Below are 16,987 nucleotides of genomic sequence, written 5' to 3'. Positions count from 1 at the left end.
CCAGTGTTCAAATACTTATTCAAAAAACACGAGGAACTGGAAACTATCAGTATAGGGTTTGATCCTGAGTGTTCAAATACTTATTCAAAAAACACGAGGAACTGGAAACTATCAGTATAGGGTTTGATCCTGAGTGTTCAAATACTTATTCAAAAAACACGAGGAACTGGAAACTATCAGTATAGGGGTTGATCCTGAGTGTTCAAATACTTATTCAAAAAACACAAGGAACTGGAAACTATCAGTATATGGTTGTATGGTGGGAGAAGTAGAGAATGAGTGGAGTACAGAAGGATGAGAAGGATATCGTGTTATTGGTGTTCTCCAATAATCAACTAAGATATATTTCTGTTCATATAATGAAGAATACTGGAGATATAGTTGTATAGTCTCCCCAGTACTCTTCCTAACCTAGAGAGGCTGGTAATGACGTTTTGGAAGTCTGTACCAGCTTCTCTAGGTTAGGACGAGGTTAGACATGGGGAAATCCTGCATGAAGTACTTCATGTACATCAACAAGATCATTATCCGTAATGAATCCCGTACCTAAGTTAATTAAAACATTCAAGGACTTAAACTTGCTAAATCCAAGCTAGCCAAACTCTGTTGTTGCTGCTGCAAACTAAGAGAGTAATACTTATGCATTATAAGCACTTATGCATTTTAGCTCCAGGCATTTATGCATTTATGCCCTTATCCATAATTCTTGCTGATTTTTTAAAGTTTTTTTCTCTCGTTTTCTTTTATTGGATATATAATATATAATATATATATAATATATAATATAATATAATTCGCTATCTTAGCTAAAATATATAGGGCGACCAAGTTTTGCTGATTTATAAAAAGTTTTATCTCTCGTTCTTCTTTCATGGAATATCTAATAATCACGTTTATTATCTTATTTGTAAATATAGAGGGTGAGCACGCCACTTTATAATTTTATAAATGTATAAGTTTCTGTTTGTTTGATAAAGTATTTGAGAAGAAGACTTTTTTGAAGTTGTTATCAGATCAAGGACTGATTGAGATATTAAACAGATCCAGTAGTAATATCAGAGAATTAGAATTATCTGGTTCTAACATTACGGGGGTTGGAGTAGGAGTAAATTCTCTTCCAAACCTAGAGATACTGAAGCTGATTCAGTGTGATAATCTGACAGATAGAGGACTGGAGGAGATTCTAAGAATATCCAGTTTTACTCTCAGAGTTCTAGATGTATCCAGGACTAATAAAACAGAGCAGGGATTCCAGGAAGGAGTATCTCTTCTTATGCTGGAGGAACTGAACCTGGGAGTGTGTAGACATCTGACATATTCAGGTCTCCTGGAAATACTGAGTATCTCAGGGAATAGATTGAAGACTGTGAAGGTGTACGGTATACCTTAACAGTCTTCAATCTATTCCTTGAGTTACTCTGAATATCTACTGCAGTTAGAAGCATTCTCCCTATCCAATATCCTTCTGTTCAATTTCACTTTAGGTAAATTATGGACACAGATAATTAAGAACTGAAGTGGACACCATGTTACACAGAATAATCTTTGACAGTTTTTTACCTATAAACTATAATAGTAATTTTCTTTATTTTTAGATTCAATGTTTTCACAGATATTAAAGAAATTAGGTTTTATTCATAAGGTTAGCAGATGAAAACCATTTTTATTTGATTTTTGTGATGTAAATTAATCTTTGGATAGTTGTTCCTTCTACAGAAATGTTTGTTGTGTTTTTGAGAAATATTATGATTTTTGTTGAAAAAAAAAGAAAATTAACAAATCTTGGTTCCAGGAGGAAATTTACTCTGAAACCTTGGTTCTAGGAGAATATTTTCTCTGAAACCTTGGTTTTAGGAGAATATTTTCTCTGAAACCTTGGTTCCAGGAGAATATTAACTCTAAAAACCTGGTTCTAGGAGAATATTTACTCTGAAATCTTGCTTCCAGGAGACTATTTACTCTGAAATCTTGCTTCCAGGAGACTATTTACTCTGAAATCATTGTTCCAGGAGACTATTTACTCTGAAATCATGGTTCCAGGAGACTATTTACTCTAAAACCCTGGTTATAGGAGAATATTTACTCTGAAATCTTGGTTCCAGGAGAATATTTACTCTGAAATCTTGGTTCCAGGAGGAAATTTAATCTGAAACCTTGGTTTTAGGAGAATATTTACTCTGAAAACCTGTGAATCGTGAATTTAAATTTTTTTCTTCTGCAAAGCTACTAACATTGAACTAGTTTTAGATATTGATAACATAATGTTAGCTAACCCTATCTGAACTTTACCTAAGAGTAAATTAACTAATCTTAGCTAGCCCTATCTGAATATTAACTAAGATTAAACTAATTTAAGTTAACCCTATCTGAATATTAACTAAGAATAAACTAATTATAGATAGTCCTATCTGAATATTAACTGAGAATAAGCTAATTTTAGCTAACCCTACCTTAATGTTAGCTAACAATAATCTAATTTTAGTGTTTGCGCGAAAATCCGAATATCCGTCAAAATCCAAGTTTTACATAAAGCTGTAAGAAATTTTTTAGAATTTTTTAGTGTATTTTGGTGCTCAGAGGACTTATAGGAAAATGGGCTAAAATACGGAGTTTATTGAAAATCAAAAAATGTTGGTATTCTTGGACACCCTACTCTAAAGAGTGCAGTCCGATCATCCTGTATATTGTATACATTGAATTAATGTTTTTTTTTATTTTTACTGCTATCTTAAATTCAGAACACAAATCTGAGATACTCTATCATTTATTTTGCATCCATTTTATTCTGCAATATTTAATTTTAAATCATTTTATAGCTCTGGTTCTTGAGTTTACATCTGCCGCATAGTTAAGTACATTGCAACAACCAACCATAGAGAATAGAATATATATTAGAGAGGAATTTAAGGAATCTCTCGGTATGAATTTTTTCAGTCTCTTTCAGCCTGAAAGGGAGTTCAAAGTGTACAAACCATTTAAATGTTCACAAATTATGTGCAGTAGAGAACATTAATACAGTATGTTCCCAAGACTATTCATTTTAATTTCGAAATATTTAAAGCTGTTAAATAAACTAGAATTAGGAGAATAAAAACAATCATTTGATTTATAGTTATAACGGAAAATCATCGTTTGTAAAGTGAAAGGCATAGAGTCTATGTGAAATGATCATTGGTCAATTATGAAACCAGCCTATTTCATAATTTGGTTCATATTAATTTGAGATTATAAAATGATATTTCAGGGCCCAAAAGGTTATATAACATAAATATGTGAAGTACACCTGCAGTATGGAAACAGTACAGCAAAATGGCCGTTTTACACTTTTTTTTAGTTTAGTTCCCCTCTAATATATATATATTCTAATCTCTTTGGCAACAACCCGTCTAATTGTTATTTTAGATTAGAACTTCATGAAATTTTGTGGTAAACAATTTTTTCTCCTAATTGTAAAAATGTACATGTTCTGTAGCGTGTACTGTATAGTGTACAGTGTACATAACCTAGACTTTAACTGACTCCAAAACTTAAGACAGGGTATCGTTATGAAAACCAGTTTTAAAACCCGGGTTTTACGAATGGGGTTAAGCAGCTTTTAGATATCAATATTTTTGTGATGAATTATTTTTTTATTCAGTTTCTTCATATTCTCCATTTTTCTAGAATCTCTTAAATCAAAATCTACACTGTTAAGATATCCTAAAAAAGCAAACATGAGAGTTTCGTTCAACGATACTTTTGTAAATTTCGAGCTCTGACATCTAACTGTTATCTCTAATTATATTTGTGTAGAGTTTAACTTGTCCTTGTGAATGAGATTCACTTCTACCATCGAGATATTAGTAATAGAGGGGGCATCTGGAATTTTAGACTTCTTGTTGTACAGCTACTGTACACAATGACCCGATCAGAAATTCAACCTGGGGGGATCACAATTCGTAAATTAGTGTTTTAAGACATTATAGTTTGAATCCGAAGCCTACAATATGCAAGCAAAGAAAACAAGCCCATATGATTTTTGTAGAAAAATGAGACATGACAAATAGAGAAAAAAATAAAATCCTTCTCAATAACATCTTGCTTCTTATCAAATTCTTTACTTCTGAAATCTTTTTTGATGAGGATGAGACTGAAGAAGATACGCCCGAAGAAGACATAGACCAAGTGGACGAAACATCATTTAACTAAGCAGCCTATCTAGACTGTTCTAGATGCAGAATTTTGCCAAGCCTAAGGCATTGTTCAGGCTCAATCAGGCCACTTCAAGCCACAATACAACTTGACCTTTTCTGGGAGTAGCCCAAGGCGACCTTTTTTCAACCAAGCCAACCCACCCACCCCAAAAAATCAGTTGCGCAAGTTCCCTTCTCCCCCCTGGGACTATAAAAAAGCCGAAATTTTTTAGTTAAAGCAGTGAGTAAGTGATCAGACTGTAAGGGGCTCTAATATCAGGTCTGGTTTATTATAGAACTACCCCTTTAATTCGTGGATATAATTTTGGCGCTTGATCCCTTTTATGCCAACTTTAGGCTATATAGTAATGTCTCTACTAACCCCCTTTGTATCTCTCTCTATTAAATTAGTTTCTTGTATTTTGTTTTATTTCTCAGATATTTAAGTGTTTTCAGTTTTTATGTTGTAACTATATTTCAATGATATTCAATAAAAAGGATATTTTCCTACTGTGTGATTATTAGAAAGATCGTTGGCGAGCATATGAATATAATTAAAGAAATATATTATTTTGAAGATTTATTTTTCTTACATATCCTCACGCTTGATGTGTTATATATAGCATTAGGCCATTATAAATCAAATTCATACATAGGCGAATTCTTGAAACAATTTTGAAATAAATTTAAAATTTTTTTTAATTTTGTGATTTAAGTTAATTTTTTATAAATTTTCGAATTGCTTTATTTTAGCGAATTTCGCGTAACTATGCCTTTTTACAGCAGTTTTATATATATTTAGATTATACACATGATGAAGTCGGGCTCCGATTAAGATTAACATGTTAAAGTCGGGCCCCGACAAAGACTCAACAAGTTGAAGTCGGATTCTGACTTAGAATAAACATGTTAACTTCGGGCCCCGACAAAGGATAAACATGTCGAAGTCGGGCTTCTATCAAGATTACACATGACGAAATTAAATCTGGCGGGAAAATGTTGGCATACACAGGGTGGCAGCCACGTGAAAACCATGCATTAGCTTCTGAAGCACTGCAGAGGTGAGAGGTCCTGATTGACGTGCCTCCAACCAATTTATTGATAACATATCAATTGACACTGAATATAAGATGAGTTTTGTATAGACCAGCATTAGGGGACCCACAAAGGATGACATTGCCGCAGAGACGACTGAACAGAATTAACACTGCCTGTTTCCTTACATATAGGATTCTTTGCGACTGTCAGTACTTGTTTTTTTTTCTTTTTCAAATCATGAAATAAGCCATTGAAAGAAAAATTTCAAGGCATAATACTTATTTTATAGTCTCATCACAAGTTGTTGATATATAGTTCAACGGCAAAGGACTTGAGCCTTTGAAGCAAACTCTGATTTTCTTATCCCAGATCGTTGCAACCCAACGACATGACCTTAGATATTTCATATGTGCAAGCTCTGTTAGATCAAATAATCTAAGTTTAAAATATTTTTAAGGATTTCACTCCCAGGTTGCAAAGATATTGGGATTAAGATTTTTTAGTTTTTGGTGAAAACTTACTATTCCTTTGGATGTTGACAATTATGCAAATGATGGAAAAAAGTAAAAGGACAACAAACAGTTGCAAGGAAAGCAATAGTGAGATAGTTGCATAAACTACCAAAAATCCCCCCCCCCCCCCAAGGCTATTTACAAGGGGAAAAAGGCAAATTTCTATTAGACTCCCGTGTTAATGCAACCACGTGGTATTCCGATCGGGTATTCAAAATCTCCGATCGGAAAGAAAATTGTTCCGATCGGAGTTTGTTTTGTTCCGATTAAAGTTCCGATGAACTTCGCTCATGCTCTTAGTTCAAATTGATACACTTAAGAATGACATAATTGTCAAGTCATATATGTAATTTTTACCTCAAACTCAATTTTTTAATCCCTATTTCATTGCAACCTGATGGTAGTCTATGGATATTTCAAATTTAAATTATTTAATCTAACAGATTTCAAACTTCGAAATATCAAAGGTGTCTTAAACATCCGTTGCAAAAATATTAGTATTAAAGAAAATCAGAGATTTTGCAAAAACTCAATTCCTTTACTGAGAAAATATAACACAAACTTAGGCATTAAAAGCAATGAAATGTATTTTTGACCTTTGATTTAATTGAATTTATTCATTTTTTATTATTCATTAAAAACGTTCTTTACTTTCAGACAAAAAGAGATGGAAACATAGAGACAAACAATGAGAAAATCTAAATCCTGAAGCCTGGAAATAAACACATGGAGCTCCTTGAAATTTACTATAAAAGCTCTGAAGTCAAAAAACAAAAGAATCAACAGCATTAAAAGGAACAACAGCAGGAACAGCAAAAAATAGAAACAACAGCAATGGTAGAAAAAACAACGAAAATAGCAAGAATAGAAACAACAGCAGGAACATCAAAAATAGATACAACAGCAATAGTAGAAAAAACAACGAAAACAGCAACAATAGAAACAACAGCAGGAACAGGAATAAAAGAAACAACAGCAGGAACAGCATTAAAAGAAACAACAAAAGGGACAGCACAAATGGAAACAACAGCAGAAATAGCAGTAAAAGAAACAACAACAGGAACAGTAATTAAAGAAACAACAGATAGAACATCAAAAAAAGAATCTACAGCAGAAACAGCAAAAAAATAAACAACAGCAGGAACAGCAATAAAAGAAACAACAGTCGGAAGCATACTCCCGAAATCGGACAAGGTCCCGAAGTCGGAAATATACTCCCAAAGTCAGAAACGTGCTCTCGAAATCGGACAAAAAGTTCCCGAAGTCAGAAAATACTCCTGAAATCGGACAAGTTCCTGAAATCGAACTCATATTCCCGAAATCGGACACAAAATCTCCGAAAAGTGGAAACTTTAATGGCGAATACATGTCTTAAAACCTCCACTTGCACATTGAACGTGGACGGGAAAGGTTGTGTGTCTGTTTAATTCATCAAGAAGGATCAAAAACTTTAAAAATTAGAACAGGTAACATCACATGTTCCATGTATATTGTATATATTCATTAAAATAATACAACCATTGAAGCAATCCTTCTCAATCTCTCTTTCAATTTTTGTTCACAATTAAGCATATAATTGCCTCTTCTCGATCTTTTTTAAAACTTCATTTAAAATTTTAAGTTAAAAGAGTGATTTTTATATTTTTTAATACTTATTCATAGCCATCAATTATATAATTATATAATATGGAAAAATATCTTGTGACGTTTTTTTATTGTTTGTATATCATCACGGCGTTTGAAGTAAAATCCAGCATTAAATCGGAAAAGTATTCTGTTTCCCTTATCTTAAAAGTCCGAGTACAAAACTTTTGAAGAGGATAGCGCTCAGCTTTAAAGTTGAACTAAATATTCACTGCACAGTTGTTAATGCCAGTCACCAATATAATGAGATGCCTATTGGTTAAAGGGATTGTAAGTTTAATTCAAAGTGACCCTTCATGCAAAGATGGCAACCTTTATTTGATCAATAATAAGGAAAAAATTGTCTCCTATTCTGGGTTAAAAAAATATAAAAATTAATATTCATGCTTGATCAGATATAGCTTTTAAGGATATGGTTGTGTTTAAGACATTGTCATATTTTCATGGAGGTTTACTTGAAATTACGCTTACAGTTTCTTTTAAAGAGCTAATTCTGATTTTCTACCAACCCATGATTAAATGAACATAGAATTATTTTAGGGTTCAGAGGAAACCAGCAATTCAGCATAAACCAGCAATCTTGCGAATACCAGAAATCCAGCTAAAACAAGCAATCCAGCGTAAACAAGCAATCCAGCGTAAACAAGCAATCCAGCGTAAACAATTGCAATCCAGCATAAAACCAGCAATCCTGCGTAAACAAGCAATCCAGCATAAACCAATAATCTAGCGTAAACAAGCAATCCAGCATAACCAGCAATCCAGCATAAACAAGCAATCCAGCATAAACCAGCAATCCAGCGTAAACCAGCAATCCAGGATAAACAAGCAATCCAGCTTAAACCAACAATCCAGCAAAAAACCAACAATCCAGCATAAACAAGCAATTCAGTGTAACAAGCAATCCAGCGTAAACAAGCATTCCAGCGTAAACAAGCAAACCAGCATAAACAAGCAATCCAGCGTAAACCATAAATCCAAGACGAACCAGAAATCCAACACGAACCAGAAATCCGGCGTAAACAAGCAATCCAGCCTAAACAGCTATCTATTGTAAAACTACTTGGCGCCATTAACAAGACGGATAAAACTTTTATAAAAAATTTAAGGATTTTAAAGCAGAAGTTTGAATCCATCTGATTAAGTGGAGTTTAATTAAACAAGTAGAACTCTAATGGAAACGTACGAGGAAGATTATGGAAAGGAAAATAGAAAAAGAAAAGAGGAGAAGAAGATAAATATCTTACCTCACCTAGAAAATAAAATTGTGATTTAAGTATTTGGGATTTTTTAACAATCTACAAACTGGAGATGGTGAAATGATAATATTTCAGAAAAATGAGTAAACCAATACCATGCAGGTACTTCTCAAAAGGATACTGCAAACATGGGAGGAAATGCTGGTTTTCTCACGAAGTAAAAGATCAGCATGGAAATGTTGATGTACGAAACAGGTATTGAAAATGAGAAATTTAAAACACAAATAAGGTACTATAATGAATGTTTTTATTAGGTCGGGTTCTAATTACGGTGGTCACAGTTCTGCAGATCAGAAACAAAATGGTTCACCACCCATTCACAAATTTCGTGAAAGGAGAGACGGGAATTCATCACCTGGGGGTAAATCTTGTGAAAAGGGACGCAATAACGCATCACCTAGACGCAGATCTCATGAAAGGAGAAACAGGAATTCATCACCTAGACGCAGATCTCATGAAAGGAGACAGGAATTCATCACCTAGACGCAGATCTCATGAAAGGAGACACAGGAATTCATCACCTAGACGCAGATCTCATGAAAGGAGAAACAGGAATTCATCACCTAGACGCAGATCTCATGAAAGGAGACACAGGAATTCATCACCTAGATGCAGATCTCATGAAAGGAGAAACAGGAATTCATCACCTGAACGCAGATCTGGTTATAGGGAAAATAAATCAAACAGAGACAGATCCCATGAAAGACCAAACCAGAGAACTCCAGACAGAGACAGATCCCATGAAAGACGAAACCAGAGAACTCCAGACAGAGACAGATCCCATGAAAGACGAAACCAGAGAACTCCAGACAGAGACAGACCCCATGAAAGACGAAACCAGAGTACTCCGAACGGAGACAGATCTCACGAAAGACGAAACCAGAGAACTCCAAACAGAGACAGACCCCATGAAAGACGAAACCAGAGTACTCCGGACGGAGACAGATCTCACGAAAGACGAAACCAGAGAACTCCAGACAGAGACAGATCCCATGAAAAACTAAACCAGAGAACTCCGGACAGAGACAGATCTCTCGAAAGACGAAACCAGAGAACTCCGGACGGAGACAGATCTCTCGAAAGACAATACCAGAGAACTCCGGAGGGAGACAGATCTCTCGAAAGACCATACCAGATAGCTCTGGACTTAGACAGATCTCTTGAAAGACAAAACCAGAGAACTCCGGATGGAGACAGATCCCACGAAAGACAAAACCAGGGAACTCCGGACAAACACAGATCCCATGAAAGTCTAAACCAGAGAAATCCGGACAGAGACTTATCCAACGAAAGACTAACTCAGAGAACTCGTGTCAAAGACGGATCCGGGGACAAATGCCAACAGAGTTCATCCAGTCATTTTGGGTACTCACAACACCTGAACGGATTAATCCAGATGAACCCTTCTGGTTTCTATACATCAGAAAGGGCACCAGGTCCTAAGCAACGAGATCCTCAGTTTAACCGTGCACCCGGACTCATTTTAAGAGCTCTAGCACAAGTCCATCAGGAAAGAAACCTAAATTATGATTTTTATATTCAAAATCGATTTTTTTAAATGAATTTTTTAATCCTTAACCAGTATACAGTAAAACTAAAATACTTTATCATGTTATAGATATAATATGCGTTATGAAATTGTTAAGATATCTCTTACTTTCCTTTCTTCTATATATATGCAGAGCTACAACGTGGGTTATTATGTGCCTCAAACTCCAATTTTCTAACCCAAATGTCTTATCAGTCTGATGTTGTTGACCGTTGTATATTTCATTGTACATCGTTGTACATTGTTTCCAACTCTGATTGCATAATCAGAATTTGAGGCGAGTTATCAATGTTTTTTTTTTTATTTTGTTTGGTTTTCTGCTTTTAAGGAATACACAGAATCATTATATTTACAGGGACGGGAGGATGAGAGCTATACTAAACTTAAGATCCAGAAATTGATCCAGACCAAGTTTCAAGACAGACACCCGGGGTTCCATGCTGTAGAAGCTGCTCTTAGGAATGTTACAATTCACATTAGCTAAAAACATATCTATTTAAACTTTAAATAATTTTTTTCAGTAAAATTTTCAAGGGTTTTTTGTTTGTTTTGATTTAGCTTTGAGGAATAGAAAATGTTTCTTCGATGTTTAATGTTCATGGTCTGTCTTTCTAAAACATTATTTCATTAGAGCCTGATGTGTAAACTTTGATCCTAGCTTATCTAGGACTTTGATATTTCGGACTTTGCCTATTTTATCTGAGCCCGCGGTTTAAAAACTTCGACCCAATTTATTAAGACCTGACCTTCGACCCAACTCTGACGACTGCTTGTGTCGTGTGATTGACAGCTGTCAGATCTTCGACTCGAATTAAAGAGTTAGGCCCAATGAAAATAAAACCGAACTTGGTTGGTTTTACTGGAGAATAAGGCTCAAGGTTGAGTCTTGTTCTCATAAAAACACGAAATGCGCTAATTCCTACCATGAAAATCCGCCAAATAGAAAAAAACAGTTTTTTGAACTCAACTCTGTGGAAAATAAGATGCAGCCTGAATCCAACAGCTCAAGTCGTAAATAAGGCCCAACGAAAGCTTAGATCAGAGCCGTGTATTTTCACGAATTTTTAAAATCACGGGCTCTAGAGAAATTCATTCATTTAAATGCCAAAGGTTGATCTTTTAAAGAAATATAAAAAAACTGCATTTTAAAAAATTCGAATTGAATCTCTTCAAGTTCTCGGAGTCTTCAGGGTAAAGGGTGGATTCTGAAAACCAAGGAAAATGAATATTTAAAACTTAAGATATGCTATTTGGGTTTGAATTTAAGTTTTGGATTTAAACTGTTCGATTGTGCTTATGAGTTTGTTTTGTATTTTTGGGTTTTGTGTGTTTCCATTTTAGGTTTTTTTCAGTTGGTTTTTTGTATAAAAGTTTGGGTTTTTTATTTATTAGTTTGGTTTTTATCAGAGGTTTGGTTTGTATTTATAAGTTTGGAAGTATTTGTGAGTTTTGTGTACATTCATTTTTGTTTGTATTTTTAGTTTAGTTTGGATGTATAGGTTTGGTTTGGATATATAAGTTTGGTTTGGATATATAAGTTTGTTTTGGATATATAAGTTTGGTTTGGATATATAAGTTTGGTTTGGATGCATAAGTTTGGTTTGAAATTATTAGCTTTGTTTGTTCTAAACTATATTTGCCATAGTAATTATTTGTTTTGATATTCCTTCAAATGCAGGATGAATATAAGATCACAGAGTCCGGATTGAAAATGGGTCAAAAATTGAACCAGGTAAAGGAATTGAGTCTTGGCAACAAACTAAAATTTTCTGACTCCTATATCTTTTCAACCTGATGGTTTTTTCAAAATGTTGATTATTAATTGATTTTAACCGAAAGCATCGTCTATAAGTACAAATACGACATTGGGTTGCAAAGATAAAGGGATTGAAAATTAGAGTCTGTGGCCGAGGTTTGTTTTATGTCAAGGGATTATATCAGTATGATGTAAATTCTCGGCAAAATTAGTATTCTTTAAAAATTAAATATTTTATTTTTTTTTTTGGGGGGGGGGGGCGATTCGAAAAGTGCAATTACATGAAAAGGTTGTAATATTCTATTCATAATCCTATGTTATTAAAATCTTGTGAATCGCGTGAATTTTTTTTATTATTTTAGAAAGCAGAAGATCATAAACTTGTGTATGGTGAAAAGCTGCCTGTTAAGATAGAGTATTGTGAAAACCTGCCTGTTAAGATGGAGTAACGAATTGTTTGTGGCTTAAGCATTAAACCACCGAGTTAAATATGTACAATTGAAAATTACTAGTGGCATGTTTAATATGTTAATGTCATCGCAAGGGGAGTTTTTAAATATGGTAATGTCTTTGCAAATAAGCAACGTTTCTTTTCTAACATTTATGTTCTATGGCATTTAATCATCAGTTTCTAAGCTTCCTTTACGAAACTATTCATTCATATTTTGACGAATATTTGTACCAAACCCTGTTTTTTACTGAGACAAAGATGTTCATGCTTAGCCTGGAACGATATTTTTAAACTTTTTACTTACTGTATGCCTTCCCGGATAATAATATTCCATATCAACCCGGCTGATAAATAAGAATATTTTGTGTCCTATTTACAAATATGTTGGAAAGTGTTTGTTTTATTGCAGTATGCACGTTGCCCACTGCAAATATTAGTAAATTTTATTATGCCAATATATCGTGTGATTAAAATTCACTGTTAAAATAAACTTTGATGAAAAATGTTGTTTTTCTTAGAGAAGCATAGATACAGAATGCTTGATAATTCCGGGATTTTTAATTAGAACACATTTTACACCATGAAACAGATCAATGAGCAAATACAGGGTGGCCAAAATGTACGGATTGTACGGATTTTTTTATTTGTAACCCTAAAATTGTACGGATTGTACGGATTTTTTTTCAAATTGTACGGATTTTTATCCTGGAAATACACCGTTTTTTTTTAATTTTCACTCATTTCAGCAAATTTTACATGAAAATTTCAAAAAAAAATTCTCGTCAAAATGAGGTTAGTTTAACTTATTTTCTGCATTCTAAATAATATTAGATTGATTAATGTTTCAATTGACAATCAAAATTCATTCATAATTTTCGAGATATGTCCCAGAAGTGTTCATTTGAGAATATGTTCCAGAAATAAGTGTTCATTTGAGAATATGTTTATCTTTATGGCTATCTGTCTAGCTAACTGTCTAGCTATCTGTCTAGCTTTCTGTCTATCTATCTGTCTAGCTACCTGTCTAGCAATCTGTCTAGCTATCTGTCTAGCTATCTGTCTAGCTATATGTCTAGCTATCTGTCTATCCATCTGTATATCTATCTGCATGTCAGTTTATCTATCTTTTTATCTATCTGTTTATATGTCCTATCTGTCTCCTGTTTATCTATATGTGTATGTGTCTATCTGTTTCTCTGTCTATTTATCTGTCTATCTATCTGTCTGTCTGTTTATCTATCTATCTATCTGTCTCTTTATCAGATCTGAGGACATCCTCTCAGGTTTCTTTCGTTTATCTGTAAGTCTTTTCATTTTTAGTTTAATATTAACTTTCTTTTAATTGAGTTTGCAACCCCTGTACCACGCTAATTTTAATTATATTAGATCCTAAATCTACACTCTACTCTTTCTAATTCTAATCGTTTGTTTGATAAATGGCCTAATTCACACCGATCTAAACAGTTTTAGAAATTAGAGTCAACGCTCTTTAGTTCTCTAGTTCTCTGGTTCTCTGGTTTTCTGGTTCTCTGGTTCTCTGGTTCTCTAGTTCTCTAATTCTCTGTTTCTCTAGTTCTCTAGTTCTCTAGTTCTCTACTCTAGTTCTCTATTATCTAGTTCTCTAGTTCTTTAGTTCTCTGGTTCTCTGATTCTCTGGTTCTCTAGTTCTCTATTATCTAGTTCTCTAGTTCTCAGGTTCTCTGGTTCTCTAGTTCTCTGGTTCTCTGGTTCTCTAGTTCGCTGGTTCTCTGTTTCTCTAGTTCTCTGGTTCTCTGGTTTTCTTTTTCTTTGGTTCTCTTGTTTTCTTGTTCTCTGGTTCTCTGGTTCTCTAGTTCTCTATTCTCGTTGAATAATATTTTCAAAAATGGTTTTATTTTTCTTAAATGTACGGATTGCAGGGATTTTTTCGAAAATTGTACGGATTTTTTCAAAAAAATGTACGGATTTTTTTTCGAAAATTGTACGGATTGTACGGATTTTTTTTTCAAAAATTGTACGGATTGTACGGATTTCCTCTGAAAATGTACGAATTTTTGTACGGATTTTTTCAAAAAAGTTTTGGCCACCCTGCAAATAAAATAATCTTTGGAACCGCCCTGGTTCAATTCAACTAGAGCAGTTCCTCAAGTATTGAATTCAGGAAGAAGTTGAAGAAAATTGACACACTGGAAGTTTCATCCGTAAAGTGTATATATGCCATGTTTTTAAAAGACTTTTCATTTGATGAAGCAATCGAAACTAAAATGAATTTTTTTTACTTGGTTTTCTGCTAAACAATAAACATGACAATCATGTTAATTCAGTCATGAATGTGGTTAGGCAGCATTGTGGATATCAATATTTGTGTTATGAAATATTATTTTATTTAGTTTGTTCACAAACGTTAAGACCCCAAAAAGTGAACTCGGGAATTTCGTTCAACGATACTCAATTTCGGGCTCTGGGATGACTGGGATATTGGCCGGAATTTAAAAAATCAAGCTTGAAACTGAATTAAATTATTCTTTCTCCGGGAAAACAAAAACCATCTTAATAGTTGGTAAAATCCAAGTTTTAGAGAAAGCGGTGTTCTAGATCTTGCTACAGGTTTTTTAAGGATGAAATTAAAACCTGCTCGACGTACTCAATGAACTCAATGACCCATTGACCAACTGCAATTGTTTAAACTTTGTTAGGCCACGTCATGTCATAATCGTCACAGTCAATTTTAGTACAAATCTTTTATTTACACTTAAACAATTCATGGATATATGTTTAATAATTATCTGTTTGCATTTGTAATTAAAATATAATAAAAAATGTAGGGAAGAATTATTTTTCTTTTTGCAACGAGGAAGGGATGGCAGCTCCAGGCTCCCCGCTCATGTTTGAGTTCTGCACCGCTTTTGACATCCTAAAATCAACTTTTTGACAGTTTTTAACCCAATATCTACACGACATATATAGAGTCAATTTGGGGAGTTGCTCTTTTATCCAAGTTTGATCTTACTCAGACAAAGGTCCAGAATCAAATGATATTCATTATTTTTAATTTAGGTTTAATTTTTTTTAAGTGAATGAAGATTTTTTTTTGCGGTGACAATGAAAGAAATTCTCAGAATTCAAAAAATATTTAGTAAGAAAAACAGCAATTCTTCCTCACTGTTGCTCTAATAGGATTTAAACACTCAAAAAAGATGGTTACACCAAATGGTTATCTCAGCTTTAAGTATAGACAGCTGCCATTCTACGTTGCGCGCAATGCTCCGTGAAATTCCAAAACAGAGAGAGGGGGATTGAATTTTGTAGATCCAGAAAAATAATTAAATTAGTATTTATTTAGGGTTAGGTTAGGTTAAGACACTTTGTGGGCCGAGCACTGCGGCTAGAACAGGCAGGGGGCCGAGCGCTGCGGCCACTGGCTAGGTTAAGTTATGACACTTTCTGGGCTGGTCACTGTGGCCACATGTCTTACATTTAAGACCCCACCATGCTGCCAGTCTCTACGCAGGCATTCCACAGATATTATTTTCCTGGATCTACAAAATTCAATCCCCCTCTCTCTGTTTTGGAATTTCACAGAGCATTGCGCGCAACAGAGAATGGCAACTGCCTTAAGTATAAGGGTACATGCTCATTCAACCTAGATGGAGTTAGACTTAGACACCATTTGAAATGAAATATCACTCTTTTATATTTATGGTCTGACTCAGCCTTTGAGCATTTCAGTTTTAAGCGCCTAATGGTTTATAGAATTTAAACAATGAAAACTTTGATTAAAGGGGTGTAGCATCCAGTGGGGCCAAAAAACCCTGGAAATCAGAGATTTTACTGATCCAGGAGCCCCCATAGACCCCCCTGAATACACCTCTGGTTGTGGATAAGACATGCCACTTTTACCTGAAATCATGTCTTCAGCCCCTTACAATTGTGAAGTTTAACCTAAAATTATGACATCAGTCCTTTCAATTGCACAAAAATTAAAGTCATTGGGCCACAGTAAACGTCCACTGTATTCTTCCATCCCTGCAAATATTTAGTCTCTGACAAAGTGATGTTGAACATATAAAGTCCAGAATTATTTACCAGACTTTTTTGCCATCGGCATATTTAGTCGGCTAAAAGGTTTCCTGGGATGTGTGCCTTCCCTTCCTCAGAAATAAAATAAAATTCATTTAAGATTTCAGGGAAATGGCAAAAGTTATTAAAAATTTAAATCATTTAATTAAAATAAATTTAAATATTTGCTGTTGTGTGAATATTGTGTTTACCAAGTTTCCGCGGCGTGCTTGTTTCACAAACAGATTTCAAAAATCCCGCAGTGTTCGTGTATTCGATGCTGAATGCCACGTATCGTTCTCTAATTCATCAGTAAACTTATTTTTCTGCTGTAGAGAGTGGTATAATATCTGGGTCCATTACATCTGTTATTTATTTTTTTAGTTCAAAATGCGATTGCTTGTGTTAACGTTGGCTTTTAGCGTTGCTTTAACCAAGAAAGCTCCTAAAGAAGATAAACCAGATTGGGCTAAAAAAGATGTCCGAGATTACAGGTTTGTTTTTCACACTGAAAATTAGGTAATTTGGTAATTTCCTAGTATACGATTTTTAGACCCCCCCCCCCCCC

General features: G+C 34.3%; 3 protein-coding genes across 5 annotated transcripts in view; all 3 read left to right on the top strand.

Annotated features, from left to right (window-relative positions):
* Nucleotides 1–478: 478 nt before the first annotated feature.
* Nucleotides 479–1,390, top strand: LOC111714836 (uncharacterized). The gene is made up of 2 exons (XM_023490036.1): nt 479–542; nt 1,014–1,390. Exons 1-2 carry the CDS (start codon nt 479–481, stop codon nt 1,388–1,390), a joined length of 441 nt encoding a protein of 146 aa, XP_023345804.1.
* Nucleotides 1,391–5,021: 3,631 nt separating this feature from the next.
* LOC111714843 (serine/arginine repetitive matrix protein 1) lies at nt 5,022–12,878 on the top strand. Of its 3 annotated transcripts, XM_023490048.1 has the most exons (9): nt 5,022–5,415; nt 6,380–7,188; nt 7,907–8,820; nt 8,880–9,360; nt 9,403–10,135; nt 10,530–10,633; nt 11,349–11,391; nt 11,853–11,906; nt 12,293–12,878. In XM_023490048.1, the coding sequence occupies exons 3-9, from the start codon at nt 8,796–8,798 to the stop codon at nt 12,377–12,379; spliced, it is 1,527 nt and encodes a 508-aa protein (XP_023345816.1). In that variant the 5' UTR covers nt 5,022–5,415; nt 6,380–7,188; nt 7,907–8,795; the 3' UTR covers nt 12,380–12,878. The 3 variants fall into 3 exon arrangements, with proteins under 3 accessions (XP_023345816.1, XP_023345815.1, XP_023345814.1); XM_023490047.1 differs by having other exon boundaries at nt 5,023–5,233; nt 8,880–10,135; XM_023490046.1 differs by having other exon boundaries at nt 5,023–5,415; nt 8,880–10,135.
* Nucleotides 12,879–16,739: 3,861 nt separating this feature from the next.
* Nucleotides 16,740–16,987, top strand: part of LOC111714842 (LDLR chaperone boca) — a 6,417-nt gene continuing 6,169 nt past the window's right edge. Inside the window, exon 1 of the mRNA XM_023490045.1 lies at nt 16,740–16,913. Coding sequence (XP_023345813.1) covers nt 16,810–16,913 — 104 coding nt within the window. The 5' untranslated portion in view covers nt 16,740–16,809. The remainder of the gene's footprint in view (nt 16,914–16,987) is intronic.

The sequence above is a fragment of the Eurytemora carolleeae genome, unplaced genomic scaffold, assembly GCF_000591075.1.
Source record: "Eurytemora carolleeae unplaced genomic scaffold, Eaff_2.0 scaffold1659, whole genome shotgun sequence".
Classification (NCBI taxonomy): Eukaryota; Metazoa; Arthropoda; class Copepoda; order Calanoida; family Temoridae; genus Eurytemora; species Eurytemora carolleeae.
The sequence above is the reverse complement of the archived record's forward strand: the minus strand, read 5'-3'. Positions and strand labels throughout refer to the sequence as shown.